Source organism: Colias croceus, chromosome Z (assembly GCF_905220415.1).
Source record: "Colias croceus chromosome Z, ilColCroc2.1".
NCBI lineage: Eukaryota > Metazoa > Arthropoda > Insecta > Lepidoptera > Pieridae > Colias > Colias croceus.
In genome coordinates, this window is record NC_059568.1 from 12,786,431 (window position 1) to 12,811,410 (window position 24,980).

A 24,980-nucleotide genomic window follows, 5' to 3' on the forward strand; every position below is an offset into this window, starting at 1 on the left:
GGATCAGTCGCCGAGTTTTGTAGAACAAAATTTAGTTATAGTTCCTTATTTTATACAAATAAAGGCCATTTTAACACTACACTGGTATTTTTTGACCACTGACACTACGTCGTGTGAGAGACACATAAATAAATATTTATATTCTTAGATATAAATTCCCACCCAACAAACCGGACGGCGTGAAAGTTTATAAAAATGAGTCGTGCAGTGAATTTGACTCACTTCGCGGTAGGCTCTCGGACGTGACGGACGATTCGGTTGTGTTTTAGTGCGATAATTTGTATAATTTGTAGTTGATTAATTAATTATTAGTTTATGGTATTTGCGTTGTGAAAATCACTTTTTGTATAAGGAATAAAACTAATTCTGGTTGATTAAGTGCTTTACTTATTTTATTAACCCCTTCTGATCCCTAAGATCAGAAGTGGGATAGCCACGCGTTATAGACCGTTAGCCATCAAAATTAAGTTTTTATTAGTATTCAGTATTGGAGGAACCTTATCTCAACCGTAAGCGAGTTTTATTTCTTATAAAAGGTAAATATGTCTGGCCGTTCGTCTCGACTCGAGGAACAAAGGAATTCTCGCGAAAAACGACGTTCCCGTTCTTGTGAAGCCCGTCGCGATAGTGTAAATTCCCATTATACGCCGCCTAGTGGAAGCCGTTATGGTAGTCCATCTAACCGCCGCGACCGATCTTCCAGGCGCCGTGACGTATCGCACAGCTCCCGTAGCTCTCGTAAACGGAAACAGAAATTGCGCAATCGCCGCGATAGTTCACGCGATGTAGATTTTGATAGGATTCTTAGTAAATTAGAAGCGATCGAAGCTAGATTACCCGTATCCGTAGATAGTGTGAGTCCGTCGCGTCCGGTAAACGGGAGGCATTTAGTATCTACCCCTCTGGCTGTACCGAGTCCTGCTAGTAAGCCAGGTTCGGGCATGGCTGAAGAGGTTATTGGGGGTAGTACACATACACTGGATACGAATACCAGTGGAGCGAAGGATGAGGGGAGCAGTATTGTTGGGGCATTGACCGCATTGTTCAAAGCAAAGTCTCATAACTTTTATATATCGCCTTTTGATCCGAATGTACACGACTTCGATGTTTGGTGTAACGAGGTCGACCGTGCCCGGCTTTTGAATAACTGGGACGATCACGAATGCCTTGGAAGGATAGGTAGTTGTTTAAAGGGGGACGCAAAGTTGTGGTTAAACGATTGGGTTACGAATGATCGATCGTGGAGTAATTTTAAACTAGAATTTAGATCGTTATGTTCGCGTAACGTTGACACGGCTTCTGTGTTATATGATGTAATGAGTACAAACTCTTATAAGTTTTTTACTTATGCGGAATACGCGCGTAAATCTTTGCTACGTCTTAATATTGTTAAAGGTTTATCCGATGAGCTGAAAACCGCCATTGTTATTCGCGGCATCAGTGATCCACAAATAAAAGCCGCGGCCACTAATGCTAAATTACCCTCAAAAGATTTGATTGAATTTTTATCTGTATATGTAAAACCTAGATACGATTCCCGTCAATACAACAATACTGTTCGTCCTTCTAGTAGTTCGTACGTACCTACGTACTTACACGCGAAAACGCGTGGTTTCTAGGCTTGATAATTACAAAAATATTTGCCGCACCTGCGGAAAATCAGGGCATAAGAAATGGCATTGTCCTAAAAGGCTTAGAGCTGACCCTACAACTTCTACTCAGGCTGACAGTTTCGCGAAGCCATCTCCAATTACAATTGCGTCAAGCGATAACCAGAGTAAGTAGATCGGTTAAATATTGCACATTTTGTAGGCGTAACGGACACTTGATAAATTCATGTTTTCAAAAACAGCGTTCTGACGGTAATGGTAAAAAAATCAATGAAGTAAATTTTTGCTTAGAATCGATCCCAAACAAAGTAACGTAATATCAGCGGTTGTTCAAAAAGTACCAGTTGACGTTTTGATCGATAGCGGTTCAGATATTTCATTAATTTCAGAATCAGTACTGAAATGTTTTAATTTTAATAGAACGCCAACTTATCGTTTAATGCGTGGAATTGGAAGCCAAGAAATTGAGTCGACTTCCCTAGTCACGACAGTTATAGAATTTCCTGAAGTCTCATTAGAAATAGATTTATTTGTGGTTCCTTCTGAGTGCATAAATGCACCCATTTTGATTGGCACCGATGTGTTGAATCGTAAGGGTTTGACATACATTAGAGCTAATGGTGAACAGCGGCTTGTGAGGTACGATAGTGTGTCGACTGTGCAGCATGTGCTCACGGTGGATGATGGGATTGTCAGGACCCCATTAATTGGTTTAGATAGGGATAAATTACTTGCGATAATTAACGAATTTTCAGATTTATTTATCTCGGGCACTGCAACCTCCACCATAAATACAGGCAGCATGGAAATTCGATTAACTTCCACTACCCCAATAAATTATCGTCCTTACAAGCTTTCAGTAGATGAAAAGAAAAGAGTTCGTGACATTGTCAACGATTTGCTCAGTAAGGGGATTAAGATCCCGGGTAATTCGGGAGTCTCAGTCTGATTACGCCAGCCCTATCATTTTAGTTAAAAAGAAGGATGGCAGTGATAGAATGTGTGTTGACTATCGGGCACTCAATTCTATCACTGTCAAGGAGAATAGATTAATTCAATCAAATCTTTTGTAGATAAACGTATCTCCAGCTTACGTCAATCTCATACATTCACAATCTATTCTATCAAACTTTACGCTAACAGAAAGCCACTTGTCTAGGGGGGCTGGTCCCTTCTAACCCTCAGCTCGTTATATCCCACCATGCCCAAAACGAGTAAAGGTAACGAGTGAATTTATAAACAGAGCTAGAACTAGAGCATTCTTTCGTGATCTTTTAGTGTAATTGTTCAGTATGACAACATTGCATACTAAAATAATTGGGCATAGTGGGGTTAGAATGAGCATTCGCTCGTCTGATATAAATCGAATCTTACGTGAAAATAAATTATTAAGAATTGCAGATTAAATGACTTACATAATAACAATCAGGTGCGCCTCTCGGTCCCGGTCCATCTTTAGGTATTTTGGGTCTTTGTACCTCCATTTTTGTATAAAATCCAGAATTTATTTAGTATAATTATTTACAACTCATGTGTTAATTGACTCTTCAATCTTGTAGCGAAATTGTGACGTTTTCATTTGATGTTTACGCCGTTAATTCAAATAAATACCTATAGTAGAGCCATTTTAATAGGCAACATTTGACAGTTCAACAAAATTCAATAACGTAACCCAGTAACGACGACATAGAATAACATGATATTTCGTTTTGTTAGAACTGCACATTTGCTTAACTTTTTACAATTACGATTACATATTTATAATAATAATGACCGATACAAGTAATTTTAAGATTTCATTTTACTGATAAACCATCCTAAACATAATAAACAATTTCTGAATTGAAGAACTGACGTCGCTACAATTTTGTGTCAATAAACCTTTTTTCTTTTTAAATACTAGAGACGTTACTCTAAAAATCGAAATCTGACATCTAGAATCGAATGCATTGATTACTTGTGAATAAAAATCATCATAAATTAATAAATTCGATTGACAAATGTTTCAAATCCGTATCGATTAATACACACACAATAATCGATGTTTTTAAGCAGGTTACCTCTCTTCGAAGATAAAATTGATAGACGTCAAATGTTGCCTATTAAATTGGCTCGACTATAACCCTTCAGCTGTGGCGGCCATTTTGCACGGTTTCGCGCATCTGTGAAGGCCATTCTGCGTGGTCAGCGCGAAACCGTGCGAGTTATAAACAATGACGATATCTCTAAAATTTTGTAGGGAGCTACTTTGTATAACTAATATCGTTCGAATCGTTATGAAACAAGCTAATATATAAAAGATATCTTAGTCATAAATTACTTTGCAATAAATAAGTAATTCTAGCTTGAAATCAGGGTGAGCAATTTTTTTTAGTTCATTGTACAAAACTCGTTAAAAATAAATAAATAAATAATTATTCATACAAAAAGGTTTTATTGTATTTACAATAATACATATACAAACTCATTAAATAATAAAAACCATTCATTCCTATACATTTTTTTTAAAATACAAGGCTTACAAAAACATTAGCCATTCCGAGCGGCCGAGCGCCGGGCAAAAAATAGGGACCGTTAATTATTCTTCAATCCAAGTGGTTTAGGTTATTAACTTATATTAAAGTTCGGTTCTTATACTTGACTACAAAAGAGTTTTGGCTGTAAGAAGTTTTTATGTTACGAGAAATGAAACAACAAAAAAAGCACTTGAAAAAAGTACCTCTTGAACTTTGGATACCTGACAGGATGAATTCTGTTACATTTATTTGATGACAGATGTCATGATAAAGCATAGTGTTCATTTACGAATCGTTAAAACAATAAAAGACATATGAAACCTTTGTAAAACATTCCTAAAATCGATGACTAAACCCAATGACGCTGTCGGCGCTGCGCGCGAAATCGAGACGTTGGACGGTAACTTTTTAAAGCGCTAGAGACGCTCGTAGCTACGTTTTTGTTATGTAAACATGTGGATGTATGCCATCCTTGTTCTTCTGTTGATATTTTGTGTTAGTTTGAGTAGGAAAGATATAGTTTACGATATACAATTGTAAAAAATACGACAGAAGGTACGTCACGGTATAATCAAGCTCCAGGAGCGGGGTCCACAGATGCGATTTTTTTGACATCGTTCTTCTAAAGATTTTATAACAGACAAGGGGATAAATACCTTTCCCAAACTTCCAGAAAAATTATCCACAAACCAAAATATAGGTTCAAGGAGACAATCTACTGCATAACCACACCCCGGACACTCCATACAAAATTATAGTTTTGACAGTCACACTGTAGAGACTGCAAATGTGTGTGTAAACTCTTTATGGTTGGCACATTTGTGACTAGCGTAAAAAAAAATTCGCGTTTTTCTGATGAAATACATCCGTAAACAGCACAATATCTAACTAACTTCTACGAAAAACGATAATCACAAATCCAAAATAATAAAATTGCTTTAAGTCAATTTGATTAATGTTGTCAATCTTCGTTGCGTTTCGTCTAAAGACGTCGTTGGTATCGTCCTTGCGGGGAAATGGGTACCATAACATGTCTGATCGTGCGGGGTGAGGTAAGTGTTTAATTTTGGTGGGAGGCGGAGAGTGTCCGTTCTGTAGCGTTTAGCTACTATTATGTATTCTGTGGCATAACTTCGGGCATAAACAGGGACATAAGGGCGTAAATGTAAAATATGTCATCTTTTTAAATGTGGAAATTAGTTTGTATTGCGTACATTTTTTAAACGTAGTCCAAATAGGAAGTAAGCCACAAGTAAGCAAAGAAGTAAGGCAGTATTGATTATTATCATAAGTGAATAAATAAAATAGTTAGACTATTTTAATTATTTTTTTAATAAAACAACATAAAACATACAAGAAATTTAATTGATGGTATCAAAAAGTTATTACATACCTAAAGAGATCACATGCAAATACTGTAAAGTTATGGCACACAGAATTGTGTTTCTAACCTTTTATCAAAATAACTAAAAATAATTTGAAAAAAATTTAATTAAATTACAAAACAATCAAAGATCTGCAAGAGATTTTAATTTAAATCTGATTAATTAGAGGTAAATAGAAAAACGTACCACGTACCTGCCTCAGGGGCAATATTGGAACAAACTCGTTTGGTCAGCGGTCGGAGCAATTTCAGTTGTTCTCTAAATTGCCCCTGTTGCCTATAAACGTCGCAATTAAGGGGCCAATTAAGGGTCCAATTCCAATATTGCCCCAGCTGCGGGTAGGTAAGTAGCCGGTCTAAGATGTGCTTTACTTTAATAATGAAAATACTCCTGCAGTCTTTCAAATGATTGATATACAAATGTAAATAATATGTTGTTATAATTATACTTACAAGTATAATTTGATATCTTCCAAATTTAACAATAAATATCAACATTTTCAAATATAATTATAGCAACATTCAAATAATAAACACTGGTTTTGAAAAACATGTGTTATAAGTAGTTTAAAACAACTTTATATTAAAATTGGGACCATACTCAAATATGGTCACAATTTAAGGTACATATTTTGTTTATAAATTAAATCTAAAAATAAAAAAAAAATCACACTACAAAAAAAAAAAACAAAGATGAGCGTCAACCAAGCTACGAAAAATAATAACTTAAAACCCCTTCAAATTGAAAATAAGTCCTGATATACGCTCATCCTACTGATTAAATCTTCTAGAAAAATCAACGAGATTATAAAATTAATAAAAAAACAACTTTTTAAGCTTCTTAATAAAAATAATTTGAATTAGCATACATTTACGGACCAGAAAAATGTATTTGTTGAGTTTTACTACAGTAAAACTTCTACTTAAATTAAATTAATTAAATTTATAAAAAAATATATATGTATAGTTACTCAAGTGTAATCAATGAAACTTCAGAGAATAAACACATTTTTTCGAATTTTAACTGATTAAATTCGATGTTTCTCTCTTTTCTCAGTAAAAAAATATAAACTTTAATCACAAAATTATAGCAGCTTAACTTAAGTTTCAAATAAAAACGTATTATATGTATTTAACAAAAGAATGTACTTCTTTCTCTTTCCATCAAATGGAAATGTTCATAACCAAAACGAGATAGATACGTGCGATACCTTAAATTGTAACCATACTCAAATATGGTCACAATTTAAGATGCATATTTTGTTTATAAATTAAATCTAAAAATAATCAAAAAAATCTCACAACAAAAAAAAAAGATAAGCGTCGACCAAGCTAACTACGAAAAATAATAACTTAAAACCCCTTCAAACTGAAAATAAGTCCTGATATTATACGCTCATCCTACTGATTAAATCTTCTAGAAAAATCAACGAGATTATAAAATTAATAAAAAATCAACTTTTTAAACTTCTTAATAAAAATTATTTGAATTAGCATACATTTACGGACCAAAAAATGTATTTGTTGATTTTTACTACAGTAAAACTACTACTTAAATTTATAAAAAATATATACGTATAGTTACTCAAGTGTAATAAATGAAACTTCAGAGAATAAACACATTTTTTCGAATTTTAACTGATTAAATTCGATGTTTCTTCTCTTTTCTCAGTAAAGAAATATAAACTATAAGAGCCCGCGCGCACGAGCAATTTTGTCTCCGCAACTATTTTGTCTCTCCCACCCATGGGCTAGTATGAAAGTGCGCGCACGTAGCGAGTTAGCGACGCAACTCCCCATACAAATTGATGGGAGAGACAAAATAGTTGCGGAGACAAAGTTGCTCGTGCGCGCTGGCTCTAATCGCAAATTTATAGCAGCTTAAATTAAGTTTCAAATAAATACATATTATATTTGACAAAAGAATGTACTTCTTTCTCTTTCCATCAAATGGAAATGTTCATAACCAAAACGAGATAGCTTATTAACGTTGTTACATCGATTAAGACTCGTAAAATAGTGCATCTCTCTCTAGTAAAAGACATTTCAGTATGCCAGAAAGAGATGGAGAGATTAAATAAATTGAGCCATACTACACTTCCCTATGAGGAATTTAATTATAACTTAAATTTTCTACTTTTCTAAAACTAAAAAAAAACAAATATACATTTCAATGTATATAAACCTAAAAAATGCATGCATATTCAAAAGTAGCTTCATAAATTATATAACAAAAACATAGGCGGAGAGCGAGCGAAGCGAATACGATACGGCATTCGCGAATTAATTAATACTTACACCCGTATTTTTTGTGCTAAGTACTTTATTTTTAAACAATTATATTGAGATCATGAGTATCCAACTTTTATGATATTAATTTATCTTTTCAAAATAGAACTTACTTTTAACAACATATTACAATATTATGTCGTTGAAAAGCACTCTTATCAAAATAAAAATACCTAAAAAACATGCCTTAGGCCGGTTGCAGAGCTTCACCGACCATCGGTGCGTACGTCATTGTGCTTGTCATATTGTATGGAACTACGCGTGCGTACGGTCAGTCTAGCTATGAACGGTTTTATGAATTTCCATACATATGACAAGCGCAATAAATGTAGGTTTTTATCTAAAAAATAATTATAATAAGTGAAAATTAAAAAATATGACAAACTAAATAATAAGTATATCGTTTAATTCAGGTTAAACTTTACTTGGCAACTTTTAAAGTACCCTATTAATTTAACTAATTACAAGTTAGAAGGCTAGTGTTGCCAGGTTTAATAAAAAAACTATAATTACTAAAAATCCAATAATCTAACAAACAAAATAATGTGTATATCGTTCAATTCAGGTTGGCCTACAACAACTTTGCTTGTCGACTCCATAACTAATTCCCTTTTAACTAACTTCAAGTTAGCGCTATTGGGCAATAAATCTAGTTTTGCCAGGTTCAATTTGAGGCAATTTAAATGGTTATTATATGGCAAGTTTGGGGGTACAGGCTCTATATCACCTTGCCATGTGTGTGGTTCTCCGGTCACTTTGTTGTAAATGGTAATTGAACCTGTATTTGTTATTATGTTCGGTGATGGTGACTGTAAAAGATTTTTATTTGTTATTTAAATTCAAATTACAAAAAAAAAAGAAAAATAATTTGGAAAAAAAAATGATGTATATTTTAGAAACTTCGATGATAAGGGATAGATACGATAAAATGCTGATAAAATATCATATTATTACAATAGTAAATAGTTATTACTTAAAAAACTAAGTAATTTTTGTTACAAAAAAGTTATTATTCGGTTTGTAATTCAACAACCACGTCGCATCGATTTCATATCTCTTCCACATAAAAGAATCTCAGCGAAAAATAAGATTAAATTAACAAAAAAATCACCATAAAAATTCATTTAAACCAAAAAATTGGTACAGAATCACAAAAGTTCATCAAAAAATTACTATGAAAAAAGTACCAAAAAAAACATTGAGATATACATATGGAGTTGACACCGCCTACATCACTTATGTTCCGCTCAACATAAGCCATATGGCCAAACTGCACTCAGTCGCTTTAGCGCGATGGTCGTGTTCATGTCTTGTTTTCTTTATAGCAAAAAAACCATGAAACTCATCAAATATGCCCTCGAGTGTGTTACGATATTGCACTAGTAATTCAAGTAATGCGACAAAGTGCCAAGAAATAACTTTTCATCGGTAATTAACTAGATAATCATTTTTAAAACTTGGTTCGAGCAAAATTTATGGCGGGCGCCATTTGACTCACTAGCCGCCCCGCGCCACGCACAGATTTTCTTCGTGGTGTCTCCTCCATACGTAGTAATAATAGCTCAATGCAAGAAAATGAAAATACTTACCGACAAAGTGACCATAAAACAGTCCGGATCTTCATACTTAGCACTTAACACGTATAAAGACGAATTGTACTCTATCACTTTGCTATGCCACATCGAATCTGATACAAGACTTCCCAATGTGTAGGTTATATTCCATTCAGATTTATTCTGTTTTAGTATTTGGTCTGCGTGCTCCTAAAATATTTTTTTTAGTTTAATAAGATTTTTTGTGGACTTACTACTATAATAAAGCTGAAGAGTTTGTTTGTTTGAACGCGCTTATCTCAGGAACTACTGGTCCGATTTGAAACATTCTTTCCGTGTCAGATAGTCCTTTTATCGAGGAAGGCTATAGGCTACATACCATTACGCTAAGACCGACAGAAGCGGAGCCATGCGGATGAAACCGCGAAGCACAGCTAGTAGTGTTATATTTTATCACTTTGTATTAGATACAAGAATTATTAACTTGTGTTGGTTTTTAATGACAAAAAACGAGGGTAGTTGTAAGAATAAGAAGGTGTAGTGTAGAACCTTAGCTTAGCTATATTGTGACCACACATTACTTAGCAAATAAAACATTTAATTCCTACATTATTATGAAAACATATTATGGACAAACAAATAAAATAAAGAACTTTACTATTAAATATCAATGGGCTCAATTTGCTTCATTTTGTCAAAATATAGTAACAAACAACAAAAAAAATTGTTTATTTCTGTTGGTTGCCTGGAAAAAATCAGTTAAGTGATAATGCCGCCTTCTGTGTTATATTTTCTTTTATAATAAATTAATAAGTTTTGTTAATATTGTTTTTATAAATAAATAAAAAAGCAAACCTTTCTCAAATGGTACTCCATTTTAACAATGGGTACAGCCCAGTTGCAGAGCGCGCACAATATCTTCGTACTGTCCATTCCGATGCGCTCCAAATAATCCTAAAAATAATAATATCTTAATATATATATAAATCTCGTGTCACAATGTTTGTCCTCAATGGACTCATAAACCACTAACCTATTATAATAAAATTCGCACACCATGTGCAGTTCGATCCAACTTGAGAGATAGGATAGTTTATATTTCAAATCGTTTTAGAGAAAGCGAGCGAAGCCGTGGGCGGTAAGCTAGTAATAATATATACTTTTTGGATCTAGATATCTTTTTTAAATTAAAATTAGTGAAGTCCCGTGTCCCCAAGTGGGGTAAGAGGCAGATATTATTCATACATCTGTTTCACTGATCGATTTTATTTAGGGACTAGCTGTTGCCCGCGACTTCGTCCGCGATTACGTCGTTTTTCGTCATTCGTCGTTTAAAAAAAATACGTGACACTTTATTTTTGAATGTTCTTAATTATTGTCTCTTATAAAATTTAACTACATTAAAATTGAACACTGATAAAAAAATCTTAAAATCTAAAGACAACATGAATGAATGTGATTTAAATTCTACAGTACTTAGTATTTCAAATAATAATCTAAATTAAATGTAGATTGACAGTTTGAGCGCACCATTATAGAATATGTACCTAAGTATTAAATTACGTCAGTATACATAGGAACTTTACTAAAAACACGATGACTTTCTTTCGCGCTCGGTACCACAAACTAAGCATGTTTGTGGTACCTACGTGGCCCGCGTCCGAGTTCCCCTCCGTTGCTATGCGAAAATACATTCGTTGCTCTACGGTAGGAAAAATTGTAATACTGTGGCCTGGGCGTTATAACACGTCCAGGGAGTTCCTGAGTGCCGATATCACCATCTTGAGGAAAAGCTTCTAATGTCGATTTAAAACTGCATACATACGAATTAACCTGTTCTAAAATTGTGAAATGAGTTCAGTTTTAAATTTGAGAAATATTGATTTCTTGTATTCCACTATTCGTTGTAGTCGAATACAAAATATATTTAATGCCTCAGCCCCCGGAATCACAGACACAACAGAAAATCTATTGTGTCGTGGTCTCAGTGGGCCGCTCGGTGGTCAACGGGTTAAACAAACTTAGGTTGGCCTTCAGGCAAAAGGGATCCTATCAAATGGTAAACTTGACCTTGTATCTTAAAAGTAAGCATGAAAGGACCTTCTGATAATTATTGAGCACCAAAGGATCATTTGAAACGCACTACTATAAGAGCGAATATTGTCTAATAACAGTTTAGATTGCACAGTATGTTCCTCTAAAAGTAGTGATTTCAAAGGTTCCGGTGTATCTTCAAACGAAAGCCGTCTCCTTACTCCACTTTAAAGCATGTAAAGCATGCAAAGAACATACTTCGTTAATATCGCCTATACAGAAGATGATCTGTAATAAATTGTGAGGTTATAAGCAAACCCACTTTTATATTTGTCGGACCACACCACCGAATTCGTAGATTGTTTACCTCTAAGTCATCAAGACTATGACGAAATCGTCTGCAGTAAGACGGGCCTCTCGCAATTCGTCCGTTTTCAGAGACCGAATAATTTCAATTCTTAATCTTTCATTAAACAAATATTAATCGTTCTTGTCTCAAATAATTGTAATATTCGCGTCCCTACTCTAGTCATTGCTTATGCTCATGTTCATCTTCAAGAGATCGAATAATATTATGATGCACCCTATCATTTGTCAAACGGTCTTCATATTGAGTAAAGTTTCAGATTCTCGAGATAAAATATGACTGTAGTGATCAGTAGTGAGACGTAATTCCCTCTCAGTGAGGGTTTCGGTCTAACGGGATAATAGGGGAAACCGGGTTTGTTTGTCTCACGGGTTGGTTGTCACAGCGGTCTTAACACAAAACTGAACTATCGAATAAGTCTGTTGAACAGCGCAGCGTGGCAAAAGCGATACAGTGACAACGCTGTCCCCACTTCGCGTCAGACCGCCCCGATCTGCCGTGAGGGCCTTTTTTTTATAGTGGGGAAATCTTGCATAGATACCCACGGCCTCCGGGGAAGAGGCCGTGGGTTATGTCGGATTCCTACCGACCAAAACCCCACTGTGTTCCGTAGAGCCGCATCAACGACAGGGCCACGGGTATGTGTAGAATTCATCCGTGACTGCCGTGAGGGCCTCACAAGTGTTTATTGTTTTCGCACAGATTTTTGATGATATGAGGACCGAATATGGTCCTCATAACATCACTTTTTGTGAACGACAGCGCCCTTTAATTCAATGCGAACACCATCAGAAAAAAGGAAATATTTTTAATTGTGAAAAAATATTAATATGATTTTAACATAAAATATTATGTCTGTGAGTGTGTAAAAAAAAGACGGGTTGCACTCCGGTAGTGCCGGCAGAAGTGAATACTTGATTATTAACGTTCAGCATGTTTGATATTTTGGAATGGTATCTGACTTACGCATGGAATATAAGGGCTAAAAAAAAAACATCGGTCTTACGCTTTTTCGATGGTCACGTGTCCTGAACTCCTGACGCGAGTTTTAGATTTTATACCCAACGCCGCTAAAGAAGTTTTCACTTCAATAAATCCAGCTAATAACACATCAAACTTATGTTTATAATTAGGTATACGACATGAAAATATATTAATTACCAAGCAATAATAATACAGATAAATACTGAACATAAGTATAATAGTTAGTATTAAGTAGTATTAGTTAAAATATACTTTGACTGTTAGTCAAAGTTTATTTTTACTAACAACATGTAAATGAAGAAGAAATAATAATTACCAACGAACTAACCTTTTCTATAATACTTAACGCGGCACATTTTTCAAATTATCTTGCTCAACTCTGCTCAAGCATTTGAGGGTTTTGTTGGAACTTTAATGTGTCAAAACTATGATATATCTAAACTACGATACTACTTGAAATAACTTGCATGCGGAAATGCTCATTACAATTGTGAATCTAAAGAATAACTAACAACATACTATTCAATTTTATTGAGCTGATGAATATCTTTTGCCTGGAAGAGATCACCGTCTCCTAATAAATATACTGTGTTTTCTTATAAAATCGTTACATAATTTATTTTATTTAGTAGTTTAGTTTTTGTTATTTTTATGTAAAAATGAGCTTGAGCAATGAGCTTATACATATTTGGCAAAAGTATACATAAATTTTTTATAATTTCAGGACCGCAACTTAAATGGGGCGCTCGGAAAATATGCCTATAGGTTATTAATAGAGAAATGATACACAACAAAGTTATGTCGGATCCATTTTATTTATAAATAATGAAAATGATATATTTATAAAATATAAAACATATTAGTTATGTAAAATGATTAAAAATAAATAAATGAAGCAACTACGATTCAAAGAAAACATCTTTTTCAGTGTGAAAATGCTCTTAGCAATCCTGGATGATGAACTGTATATCATGTACTCTGATCCCAGTACGGTCGGTACCTCGATAGCCATAACGATAAATATTATAATCAGATAACCGCAAAGTCAAAATAAAAACATTACTTGTACAGTTGTGAGTGCAAAATTTACGTTTCATTTGGCAATAACATTTTTTCGGTACTAAAACGTAGTAGTTTGATATGTGGCTGGCTGCCCCTCCTCTCCTTCCTGAAAAATATCCTCCAAAATTTCCCGAGATACTTCCAATGATTGAACCATTATGATTAACACTATTATTGATATTGATCAATGATTGAACCATTGGACGTTGGACATTAACTTCAGTCAAAAATTAACGAAGCGGATGATTACTAATATTTCCACTTAATCCTCGCTGCCACTATCTTTATCACCAAATCATCAATTTTCAAGTGGTGTTGTAAAATTGTCAGCAGAAATTGTCTTCCAAAGGCGATATAATTTTATGAGCATTGAATCTGTAAATAAAAAAATCAAAAATAAATGGAAATCTATAAAAAATAAAATTTTATCAAAAACTACTGTTCCCAATGCACCTCAAAATCGTGTAAAAGTCATATATAAAAGAATTCATCAATTCATCATTTTATTATTTCATTCTAAAATTGTAATATAATACCAACAAAAAACATGAATTGCTATCATTATAAAAAAATAAATACCTGTATGTAACAACTTACCTTTAGTGGGAACGCATGATGGTGAAAATTCACAAAACACGAAGATTGCATTTGATATTTTTGGTTTTATGGCATTCAATAGTCAAAAGTCGATTTCTCTGTCCCTATGTCCCTTTGTATGCTTAAATCTTTAAAACTACTCAACGGATTTTGATGCGGTTTTTTAAATAGATAGACTAATTCCAGAGCAAGGTTTTAGTATATAATTTATTAGGTTTTAGACAAAGCGGGCGAAGCCGCGGGCGGTAAATTTATAAAACACGAAGATTTTTAAAATTGTAACTAATGAACACAATCAATATTAGATTATTTACTGTAGATAATGGTGTTTAGTTTTACTTAAAATAATAAACATCTACCCTCTCTTTAAAAAAATGTAGTATATTTATTATTTACACGAAATATACCTTATAGGGAAGGGAAGATATGGGTTAAAGAGTTAAATAAATAACATGATTATATTTAAATTATTAATTTTCAACAGTGTATTCAGTAGTGTTAACATGTAAATTGATTTGATTTTTACGAAATCTCATAGATGGCGCTGTTACAAAATTAACATTATACAACTTACATTCTTTAAACTATGTTTCTCTTCCCAAGTTACTTAAATGGCATAATTTTTATAGTTTCAACACACCCCGGACACTCCATACAAAATTATTGTTTTGACAGTCACACTGTAGAGACTGCAAATGTGTGTGTTAACGCTTTATGGTTGGCACATTTGTGACTAGCGTAAAAAAAAATTCGCGTTTTTTCTGATGAAATACATCCGTAAACAGCACAATATTTAACCATTTTCTACGAAAAACGATAATCACAAATCCAAAATAATAAAATTACTTTAAGTCAATTTGATTAATGTTGTCAATCTTCGTTGCGTTTCGTCTAAGACGTCGTTGGTATCGTCCTTGCGGGGAAATGGGTACCAAAACATGTCTGATCGTGCGGGGTGAGGTAAGTGTTTAATTTTGGCGGGAGGCGGAGAGTGTCCGTTCTGTAGCGTTTAGCTACTATTATGTATTCTGTGGTTTCAATCTAGATATTGTCAAACAACATTTATATATGCGTCATTTAATTATTAATTTCCAATAGTTTCAATAATTGATTTTTATAACACTTCATAGATGGCGCTGTTTCAAATTTGTCTTTATACTGCTAAGATTCATTTAACTGTTTCTCTGCCAAAATTACATAAATGACGTAGTTTTTATAGTGTAAAGGTAGATAATAGCATGGCTTACTTAAAAACAACATTTAAACATGAGTCTTTAGATTGTACGCTGTCGTAGTACACGGAATATGTAAGAAAAATAAAGGTTCACAGCTCCTCCCCCGTAGGTGATAGCTTGATAATATGTAGCCTATAGCCTCACCCGACCTGTTAGTAATATTCATGCAAAATTTGAAGTCAATCTATGCAGTACTTTTCAAGATTAGCCCAGACAACCATACAGACAAACAGACAAAAATTCTAAAAACTATGTTTTTGGCTTCTATATCGATTATAGATCACGGCCCAAGTATTCTTTTAAAAAAATATTCAATGTACAGTTTTGACTTTCCTACGATTTTATTATATGTATAGACAAGGAGGTGATCAGTCTTGTGTCCTGCCAGACCGAGAAATTTCCTTTTCGTCTCCACCGGGAATCGAACCCAGGACCCCTCAGTTGTACGCACATGCGTCAACCACTGTACCAAGGAGGCGGTCTTATCTATACTAATATTATAAAGCTGAAGAGTTTGTTTGTTTGTTTGTTTGTTTGAACGCGCTAATCTCGAGAACTACTGGTCCGATTTGAAAAATTCTTTCGCTGTTATATAGCTCATTTATCGAGGAAGGTTATAGACTATGTGTCATCACGCTACGACCAACAGGGGTGGAGACACGGGGGTGAAACCGCGCGGAGCAGCTAGTCTTATATAAAAATGAATCGCAAAATGTGTTGGTAAGCGCATAACTCTAGAACGGCTGAACCGATTTCGATAATTCTTTTTTTATTATATTTCTTGAAGCACGAGGATGGATATTATGTAGAGAAAACGTAAACATGTACCACAGGCGAAGCCGGGGCGGACCGCTAGTCTAATATATTATCTTATATTAAAATAGTACATATAAAAAAGAGCGTGTGTGCCGAGCTCGTGTCAGAAGTGAAACTTCTTTCTTCGAGTCTTCTTCATTCGAGATACCAAAATCGTTGCCTTGTACCATGACGTGACGGTATTGACATAAGACCTTGAAGTTTGACTCTCAACTCGCCTAAAGATGTTTCACTTAAAAAAAACTTACGCCATCTTGGCTAATAATTTCGACCGCGTCTTCCACCACTTCCGGTATAGTGACGGATACGCCGATATCCTGGCTCGTGTCCACAGACGATACAGACGAATTGTTTGGTTCTGAAATTAGTGAGAATTATTATTATCTACACTAATATTATAAAGCTGAAGAGTTTGTTTGTTTGAACGCGCTAATATCAGGAACTTCTGGTCTGATTTGAAAAATTCTGTATCGGTATTAGATAGCCCATTTATAATGGAAGGTTATATATAATCACGTTAAGACCAACAGGAGCGGAGCCACGGGGGTGAAACCGCGGAGCACAGCTACCTCGTAATTATAATAATTGGGCCAACCGAAACTAGCTTTTAAATAAAAAACAATCATCAAAATGGGTTCAACAATTAATGGTTCTTAAGTAACGAAAACAAGGTACTTAACAGAAAAAAAATACATTCGAATTGAGAACTTCCTTCTTTTTATGAAGTCGGATAAAAATTAATAGCTTCAGTATTCATGATATTTCTTGTAAAACTTACAGTTAAAAAAATAAATTATTATTATATTACACAAATATATTTCGCCTGGTTTTAATACTGATATTCTGAACTAAACTTCATAGAAGTCATTCTGAACGTTTTTGCTTACACGCAAATATCTAAAAATCAAAACAAAAAAAACTTGAGCGATGTCAAGGGACACCCGGATGGAACGAAGTGTTTAAGTTAGAGAGAGACAGACAGAACCACGCGCAAGCCGCACGCCGCACAACTCTAGCAAAAAGTGTCGTGACAACTTTTCGTAATTTTTTTTTCCGTCTAGCCCCCTTTCACAACGCGCGTTAAGGAACTTCGTTCCAAAAGAAAAAAAAATACCTTCAGAATACAAAGAATCCTGTTGCATTTCCTGTTTAGAACAAGACGAGTTCACAAAATGTTGGTTCATGTCGCTGCGACCAACACTCTCGGAGTTTGCTGTCAATTTAATAAAAAAAAAGTATTAGAAGAACAATTTTTTGTTCGCTGTTTGTAGTTACAGTACGATTCAAACTTAAGGGGCTGACAAGACCCAATTTTGTTAAAATTGAAGTTATTTGAGCAGTTTTTTAAGAAAAGGTATTTATTCTAGCCCATCAAAAAAAATATGTTAATATTCATCATATTTCGAAGACCGTGGACGGACTCGATACATAATTGAACGAAATCGGCTCGATAGAAAATAATTGCAAAGAATTGATCTTAAAATCATCATTAAACGATTCTATGTCTTTATTTTTTTGACGTACGGGTCTGCAATAAAACACGAAGTCAACATATTAATACCTGAACCTCTAACGAGTCATATTTTGCATATGACCCACACTTTTCCTTAAATCACATATTTTCTTCTACGACACGGTAGTAACGTATTTATTTTCCCCGCCCAGTAACAATGATTGCGCTCTCGTTTGCGCACACTGTCCAATTGTATGGGAGTAAACGAGAGCGCGATCACTGTTGGGTCAAACAAAATTCGGTCTTGTCAGCCCCTTAATGGCGGCTCGGAACATCGTACGATTTTATGCGCAGAAAACAATTTTAGATATTAGCGGGACGTTAAGGCACCTGTGCGCACCCGCACTCGCACCTGCACTTAACTTCCGAACCGCCATTAAGTTCGAATCGGACTGTATAATATAAATCCACTCAATTAAAAAAAATGGTATAAAATTATTAGGAAGCCTATTTTACTGGGTACAGACAGATTATTGTCGGTCGGTGTAGAATGTAGATTATGAGTTTACACTTAAGAAACAAATAAAAAATCTTGACGTCTTTCCAGTTGATATTATTAGTTTATTTTTAATTGGCTATCCTTAATTTAATAAATAATAAAAAATAAAAAAATACAAAATAAATTTTTCACAACAGTATCAGATTTTTTTAACAGTAATACCAATTACCCATTGACCACCGAGCGGCCCGATCGGGCCACGACACAATAGATTTTCTATTGTGTCTGTGATTCCGGGGGCTGAGGGTTTAAATAATAGCAATAACAATAAAATGAACAAAAACTCACAAGGACTGTGCAATAGATGCATAGATGCGGCAGAGGGTTGTACTTTCCTGTAAGCCATGCGATAGTAAGCAGACAAGCGGACAGACAGCTTTTATACAGGGTGTCACGGATGTCCTATCGTAGGCCTAATGGAGCATATAGTGTTTAACCTTCTGATGCTGTAAAAATATTTAAAAAATCCGGTCGTGCGGGAAAAATTATCTTACAACTTTTCAATAAACTTTGTGTTCGTAACCCTAACTACGCGGATCATACTCGCGAGCGTTATACATAAGCGGTCATTGACCGAACGCGGACTCGAACGCTATGCTTAACCTCGAACCTCGGAAATAAATACCTACTGTTTGGATAATATTTTTTAGAATATACAAAACACATACAAAAATAATCGTTTATTTTACAAAAAAAAAAAACTGAAACTGAAACTGACCGCGGTCGAGCCCTTTTAATACTTTTTACTTTTAAAATAGGTATTTTAATCCTAACTTGTTTTTTTAATTTTTATTTTTGTCTGCATTATGCAATGTGTTTTTTTTTACTTTTGCTTTACTAGGTATTTACTTATACTTTTAATTTTACGAGGAAGTCTTCAGATTTTTCATGAATCGACGTTCCGTAAACAACAAAAAAAATATTTATCAAAGTTTTCATAACGATAAAAATAAAGTACGACTTCCTCAAACTCGTAAGTCATAACAACTACCTGTACCTACATAATTCAGATTACTGACAAAATAATTATTGTAATAACAGTAGTTACCTACTGAGTTGTGAAAGCTAAATAATAAATTTATTTTTTTAATAAAATAAGTCTAAAATATTAATAATTATTGATAATGATAACACTGGTCTGCAAAAAAATTTTTTTTCGCGCTCCTTCTTATTTTTGCACAAGATTATTATAGAAGTGATACTTCTGAACAGAAATTAAGTTTTAAAAAATTTGTATCACGTCTAGATTTTTTGTGGTTTAATTTGAAAGAATCCCATTTTTTGTTCTAAGAATACATCGTTATTTTTAAAATTAGGTTTAAATATTACAAATAATGTCAAGAAAACGATTAAAAACTATAAGATAATATAATTACACATTATTAACATTGTTTCAATTAGTAGTTTTCTTTTCTTTTTAATATTTTATAAGGAGTTTCGTGACGAATCAATCAAGTAAAATCAGCAAGCTTTGCTGCCAACTCATTATCTATATTTTACTATATTTTCAGTAAGCTTTTCCGTATCTCCTATCAAACTTCTGGTGAAATGTTTCATAGTGGTCACCAGATACTCTTTTTACAGCTTTAGGCTGCTTAATTTCATAATTTAAATCTTATCTAAGCTCCCGCATTTGCAGTCCTTTACAGACCACTAAAGACTCGCGCTTTCGATGTTGCGTCGTTTAAAAATCCATAACACGTGATTCAATTTTGCTTTATGGTTGAAATTATATACAAATTTTCATCAATATATCAGTACAATATAAAAATTTTACCAAATTAAAAATAAAATAAATAAACCGTCACCTTAAAACTTTACTTTGAACTGAGCGCAGCGGAGTCATGATGAGAACTACAGAAGCCCATAAATTCCCTACAAATTAGTGTAAAAATAATGTCTTCAGTAGATATCGTTCTAGTTTTATAAATTCAAGTCGTTTTTGTGATGAAAAATATCATAAAGACTGAATAAAATAGCATTATTGCAAGAGAAACTACCAAACAATACAGAATTTTGAGGTATTTAAAAACGACAATAAAAAAAATTTAGACGTGATACAAAAAAACTGAAAGCAGATCTAGATTCAGCATGTTAAGATCTACATGTTTATCATATTTTTATTCAAAGGAGGATTTCTTTGCAGACCAGTGTAATTATACGACCTTACCCTATTTTCCATTTGGGTTAAAGCTATTAAATTAATAATTATTAGTGAAAATGAATAATAATACTTTGATTTAAGAAATAGAAAGTATGTTTTACTTATGATTTTTAGTAATTAGGTAGATGTGTCGTAAACACCAATTACGTGCACACGGTGTCATATTTACCAGAAGAAATCAACGGTTTCAAAATGCAAACACTCACCCGATTATCATGCACAGGAATCACAGGATCGTAATTCGTAATAGGTACATATTGCACAATGATGACGAATGATGAGTGACGAAGGTAAACAAATATTACATAATGTATTAAATATTATACCTACTTCTCCAAATATCAATCACTTCTTAAAATAACTAAGTAACATAAGAAAATCTCGTAACAACTTAAATGCATTATCATGGATTTATACAACCACTGCTTTAATAACTTTAACTAATTATTATAAACACAAAATACGAATTACGACTAACGAGTAACGATCCCGAATCTCCCGCGCAGATCTATCACAGCCATTACGCAAGACGTTTGGTGGAGCACTAACAATTTAACAAAATTTGTGCAATTATTAAAATGCGCGGACGCTTACACGTGCCGGCGGCGATGTCTTAGTGCAACTAGCAAAGGTAACGCCCCCTTTCGTTTGTGAAATGCCGCCTTTTAAAAATACGGTTCCGTTGTTTATTTAATATTTTATTTTACTTATCTTTTTATTATTTACTTTCAATTTTCTTTTGTAACTACAAATGAAAAAACACAATCATATAATTTATTATGAAATTATCATGAAATGATATTATTAAGTTTTATGCTGGGAATAAAATTATTATTTAACTAGCGGTCCGCCCCGGCTTCGCCCGTGGTACATATTAACGTTTTCTCTACATAAGAACCATCCTCGTACTTCAAGGAATATAATAAAAAAAGAATTATCGAAATCGGTTCAGCCGTTCTCGAGTTATGGAATTACAACGAAAAGTGGCATTGATTTTTATATATTAGAGATAGGTATTTAGGTACCTTAAGTTGCTATTTATACTCTAATCTAAATTAGGCGCCATATTTTAATTATTGAGTTTCATCTAGCAAAAGTTGAAAGGAACAGATATTATTATGTATTCTAAATCATTCTTATTAAAGGTATTTTTACAAACATTTCCCTACGAATCCCTAAACTCGCATTGTACGTTTATTCGTATTATTATTGAAGTTTTTAAGTAATTTTAAATGAATTTTTGTTAGTCGCTTGTTTTATCTTTCGGTGTCAAGTTGCTATCGTTTGCTTTTTGCCGTTTTCTGTGTTTCATCTGTGAGTTTCTGAGTCGGTAATGTCGTAGGTATTATACGAACGTGGAGTATTAAAATGTTTGAGTTTGAGTACGGGTGCTTTAGTAGGTATGTTGTGAAGGTGTGTTTAGTGTGTGTGATAGGTACCTACTGCATGTTGTATGCATGTACCTTATTTCAATATCATTGTACAAAAATAATTGATACGCATGTATCTAAATAAAAAAACTAAGTAAATATTAAAATATGATTAAGTATAAAAAGGGTGCGGTCAGAAGGCGATCGATGGTACTAAGTAAATTTTCGTTTTTTTTTGTAACTATAGTGTACTTGTGTATTTGTCTCGTATACTCTAAAAAATATTATCCAAACAGTAGGTATTTATTTCTGAGGTTCGAAATTAAGCATAGCGTTCGAGGTCAATGACCGCTTATGTATAACGCTCGCGAGTATGATCCGCGTAGTTAGGGTTACGAACACAAAGTTTATTGAAAAGTTGTAAGATAATTTTTCCTGCACGACCGGATTTTTTAAATATTTTTTACAGCATCAGAAGTTTAAACACTATATGCTCCATTAGGCCTACGATAGGACATCCGTGACACCCTGTATAGTTATTATGTGTGATGTTACAAAGTAGGATAGGTACTCGACTAATAAATATTTAAAAAAATCCTTTTTTTTCCTAACTCGTATATCGTCATCATGATTGAAAATATGCAATTTAAAATGATAACCTATACTTGAAAGCATGCTCAAATAATTATTAATTTGTAGTCAAGTACCCTCTTTAAGTGAAAAAAAAAAGAAAATGAAAAATTGTCTTTGCAAAAAATTATATGTACAGAAATGATATACAAGAAACATCATCTCATGTTTATAAAATGAGAGATGAAATTAAAATAAGAAAAATAGTGCTCATGACATGATAATGATGGAACACAAACATTATTAGACATCTATTTTAACATCTTATCTTATCTTAATATATGTATATAAATCTCGTGTCACAATGTTTGTCCTCAATGGACTCCTAAACCACTTAACCGATTATAAAAAAATTCGCACACCATGTGCAGTTCGATCCAACTTGAGAGATAGGATAGTTTTTATGAAAAAAAAAACGTAAACATGTAGGTACCACGGGCGAAGCCGGGGCGAACCGCTAGTTATAAAATAAATTCAAATGTGTCTAAGACTTACGCCGTGTCCTACGTGGGCGACTCAACGCGAACGCGATTGCGAAACGATCTGTTGCGAATTTAATGCGGTGCGGAGCGATGCGGCTACTCTGTCCTACGTGCGCCAAATGCCAATTGCCAATTGGTCGCGTTTGCTTCATGAGCGATCTAGACGCGAACGCGAAGCGGCGCGACGACACGCGGAAACAACAAACATTCGAAACCCATTGACTGCCTACGTGACCGCGGTGCGGTGCGGAGCGGCGCGAAATGAAGCGAACGCGATCAATTGGCTTGAAATTTTCGCGCGAAGTGGACGCGTCGGCCATATTTTTTTCAAGCAAAAATCTTAATGTCCGAAGTAGAACTTCTTATTAATGCTATCCAATGCTTTATACACTTCTTAAATATGTATCTCATATTTAAAATATGAATTTTGCAACAACATTAGCTTCCGTCCGTCCATGTCAAATGTTTAAGGCTTTTACATGCGCTAATAACCTTGAGCATACTTGACGGATCTCAAACCTCTCACCCTGCACCTTCTTTTTTCCTCGCATTTTGTATTTAAAAAGATACTAATCAGTGAAACAAAAAATCCTCGTCAGGGACTGTTGTGTAACTGATAATTTATTAAACATAAAATTTTCAGAGCTCTAAGTCAGCAGGTTACGAAGTTTATAGAGTATTTGCGGAAAAATCGATGACCACGGCACATTTTTTTTCTAGAAATCTATTCACTTTGGAAAAAAGTCCTCGCGAGCAATTAAAGATCAAAGACCATCCTATTTTATATATTTTTTTTGGTATTGTGCTTTATGTTGTACCAGACTTTATAGAGGTTGAACATAGTCGAAATTGCCGGGTAACGCCTTAATGCTACTGAACTGAACGGCGGTGGAGGGCGCGGAGGGGACGGTTCGCGCGCACGTAGGACAGAGTAGCCGCATCGCTCCGCACCGCATTAAATTCGCAACGGATCGTTTCGCATCGCGATCGCGTTGAGTCGCTCACGTAGGACACGGCGTAAGTAGAAAGAACTAATAATAATTTTATAATTAGTAACATTTTATGTGATTTTATACACAAGACCTAAAGTGGTATAATTGTGTAAATTAGAGGTGGTTTATTTTAAAAATGAAGCATTTATAAGCATTAAAAATAATAAGTATAGGCATCAGTCGAGTGAACCTGACGCTAAAATTTCATTAATAATAATTCGGCCATAGCAAACCATACACACATACAAATATACAAATACTTACGTCAACATAACCGTATTTGTACTGGACACGCTCTTAGTGTGAGCCGCAGTTTTCTTTAGTAACAAACCATTTGCTAGCGAATTAGTTTTGAATGAATAAAACTTTTCCAATGTTATTGGATTAGGGTTTGGAATGTAATTTGTGTACATTGGAACTGAAAGACAAACAAAAAATTCAATTAAAGTACATTTAAGAGGTACGTCAAATATAAAAAAAATATTTAAGTAAACATTTCAGGACAATTTTCACACACTGCACGATCTGATCCCATACTAAGCTTTCGCTTGTGTTATGGAAACCAGATGGCTGATAAACATAGATATATTTTTAAATAAAATACTTATGTATATAGATAATTTAAACCCAGACACAGAGCAAGCATCTATGTTTATCACACAAATATGTGCCCTGGGTGGCAATCAAACCCACAACCTCTGGCTTGGAAGGCAGGGCCACTACCAACCAAGCCAACCGGTCAGTCAATATATTTTACTGATTAACCAAAATATACAAATAATTGCCATGATTTAGTTGTACAGCATAACAATGTGTGGACATGAGTGGCACATTAATATATATATATATTTTTTATCACTGCTAAATGGTCCTCTAAGTTCTA

The 24,980-nt window shown here is 34.1% G+C and overlaps 1 protein-coding gene across 1 annotated transcript in view; it reads right to left on the minus strand.

Annotated features, from left to right (window-relative positions):
• Positions 1-5,472: 5,472 nt before the first annotated feature.
• LOC123704925 overlaps positions 5,473-24,980 on the minus strand; it is a 40,048-nt gene continuing 20,540 nt past the window's right edge. The window contains exons 5-11 of the mRNA XM_045653426.1: positions 24,362-24,515; positions 18,748-18,794; positions 17,562-17,660; positions 16,696-16,805; positions 10,208-10,306; positions 9,389-9,562; positions 5,473-8,608 (exon numbers count right to left, since the gene is read on the minus strand). Coding sequence (XP_045509382.1) covers positions 8,312-8,608; positions 9,389-9,562; positions 10,208-10,306; positions 16,696-16,805; positions 17,562-17,660; positions 18,748-18,794; positions 24,362-24,515 — 980 coding nt within the window. The 3' untranslated portion in view covers positions 5,473-8,311. The remainder of the gene's footprint in view (positions 8,609-9,388; positions 9,563-10,207; positions 10,307-16,695; positions 16,806-17,561; positions 17,661-18,747; positions 18,795-24,361; positions 24,516-24,980) is intronic.